The sequence below is a fragment of the Eptatretus burgeri genome, chromosome 2 (assembly GCF_056783735.1).
Source record: "Eptatretus burgeri isolate ZD-2024b chromosome 2, Ebu_testis_v1, whole genome shotgun sequence".
Lineage (NCBI taxonomy): Eukaryota > Metazoa > Chordata > Myxini > Myxiniformes > Myxinidae > Eptatretus > Eptatretus burgeri.
In genome coordinates this window covers 160,360,305-160,362,075 of record NC_140962.1, presented here as the reverse complement: position 1 = coordinate 160,362,075, position 1,771 = coordinate 160,360,305, and the positions used below count along the sequence as shown (strand labels likewise).

General features: G+C 43.3%; 1 protein-coding gene across 1 annotated transcript in view; it reads left to right on the top strand.

The window, feature by feature from the left end:
- The window catches only part of SNRPF (small nuclear ribonucleoprotein polypeptide F), a 54,095-nt gene extending 52,762 nt beyond the window's left edge, over positions 1-1,333 (top strand). The window contains exon 4 of the mRNA XM_085871890.1: positions 1,098-1,333. Within this exon, the coding sequence (XP_085728016.1) occupies positions 1,098-1,164 (67 nt within the window). The 3' untranslated portion in view covers positions 1,165-1,333. The remainder of the gene's footprint in view (positions 1-1,097) is intronic.
- Positions 1,334-1,771: the final 438 nt, after the last annotated feature.

The following is a 1,771-nucleotide window of genomic DNA, read 5'->3' as shown; positions in this document are numbered from 1 at the left end:
AGCATCGTCATTCTCGTATTTGTTCTCCTACCGAGTTTCTTTCAGGTGAGGGAATAAATAGAGGTCAGATGGGGCTGGATCGGGTGAGTAGGATGGGTGTGGTGGAAGTTCATACATACTGACAGTTAGCAGCAGTAGACACTTGAAGTTGGACCATGTGTGGGGAGGTGTTGTCCTGGAGAAGCACACATTGGCTCAGTTTCCCCTCACCTCTGCTTCATTGCATCACACAACTGGTGCATTTCATCAGAATAATACTCTGTTCATAGGGTTTGCCTTTTCGAAGCATCACAATCTACCATCATCACAGCATCACAATCCCAAAACACACCATCCATGACCTTTCCAGCTGATGATGTCCTCTTGAACCATCTTGAGAGGGTGGGGACTGTCTCCACTGCATGGTCTGTCTCCACTGTCTGTCTCTCTGTCTGTCTCTCCACTGACTGTCTCCACTCCACATGATGTTCACCATGTCTCCACTACATGGTCGGTTTCTTGGTCTCGGGATCAAAGTGGTGAACCTGTGTCTCGTCCTGTGTGACATTCTGCCAGAGGAAGTCGTCTGAATCAGCATGAAAATGGACCTAACAGCTCATGGCAAATGTCCAGACGAGCTCCTTTCTGATCCACCGTCATCATTCAGGGAGCCCACCATGCTGAGACTTTTGCAAGTCCAATGTGTGAGGATTGATTGAACCGAACCAAAATTGGCACCCAATGTCTCAGCTACGTGACTGATTTCGTCCAGAGACTTCTCAAACCATCCAAATCCAGGCTTCTTGTCTCATTGCATTCCTTTTACCTTTGTCTTCCCACCGGTGGGATTGCTTCCCAACGTTAATGGTTTTATTCATACAGTACATGTATTGATTTTATGCAACGACTGTCCATTCAACAAGCCTTGTATAAGAACAGCATGAGAACTTTTTACATGGAGTATTGCAAAGCGTTGCGTTTGTTCGAGCCGTGAACCATCACTGAACGGCTGCACATGTGACCGAGTGAAACTGTATTCGTGTGATCTTGGTCAAATGGTTATACATGTACATACCTTGACTTGTCCACTCATGAATTCCCGTCGCTCTTTTGCACAGGTGTAACAATGTTCTGTACGTGCGGGGTGTGGAAGAAGAAGAAGAAGATGGAGAGATGAGAGAGTGACCTGGTTTTCCAGTGTTTTTGGTCGAGGAACCTTTTTTTATTATTTGAAGAGTTGTTTTGGTAGAAATCATTAAAAAAAAAAAAATTCACAAAGATCTTGTGTTATGAGTATCTCGTGATGAGACCAAACTTGCTCTTGTATTCAGGAAAATAAAAGTGACATTTGTAAGACGTGTTTGTGTGAATTTGAGCTTTTCCTTTCTCTTCTTGCTACGTTTAGATTGTATACACCTTACTCACCCCCATGTGTCCTCATTCAGAAAAGATGTCCAAAGTTTTTCCATTTTCCAACATGGCTGTCATACCACAGAACTTATGATGTCACATTTACAGTTAAATATTTTTCCATGGGTAGTTACTTCGATACTGAAAGTTCTGTGTCAAGCGGTTGCTGAGAAAATATATTTAAAGGTGAGAGGAGAGAGAAAAAAAAGAAAAAAATCACTCGTAGAGTGACACTTGGCGAAACGGAATGGCACTCGAAAGAGCACATACCTCCACCAGGCTGAATAGTTTACATCTTGTATGCCACTGATAGGTCGAATCTGAATCTAGACCTTCACCAAAATCGAATCGGCTTGTCCTCGTCATCTAACCAACTCAACTA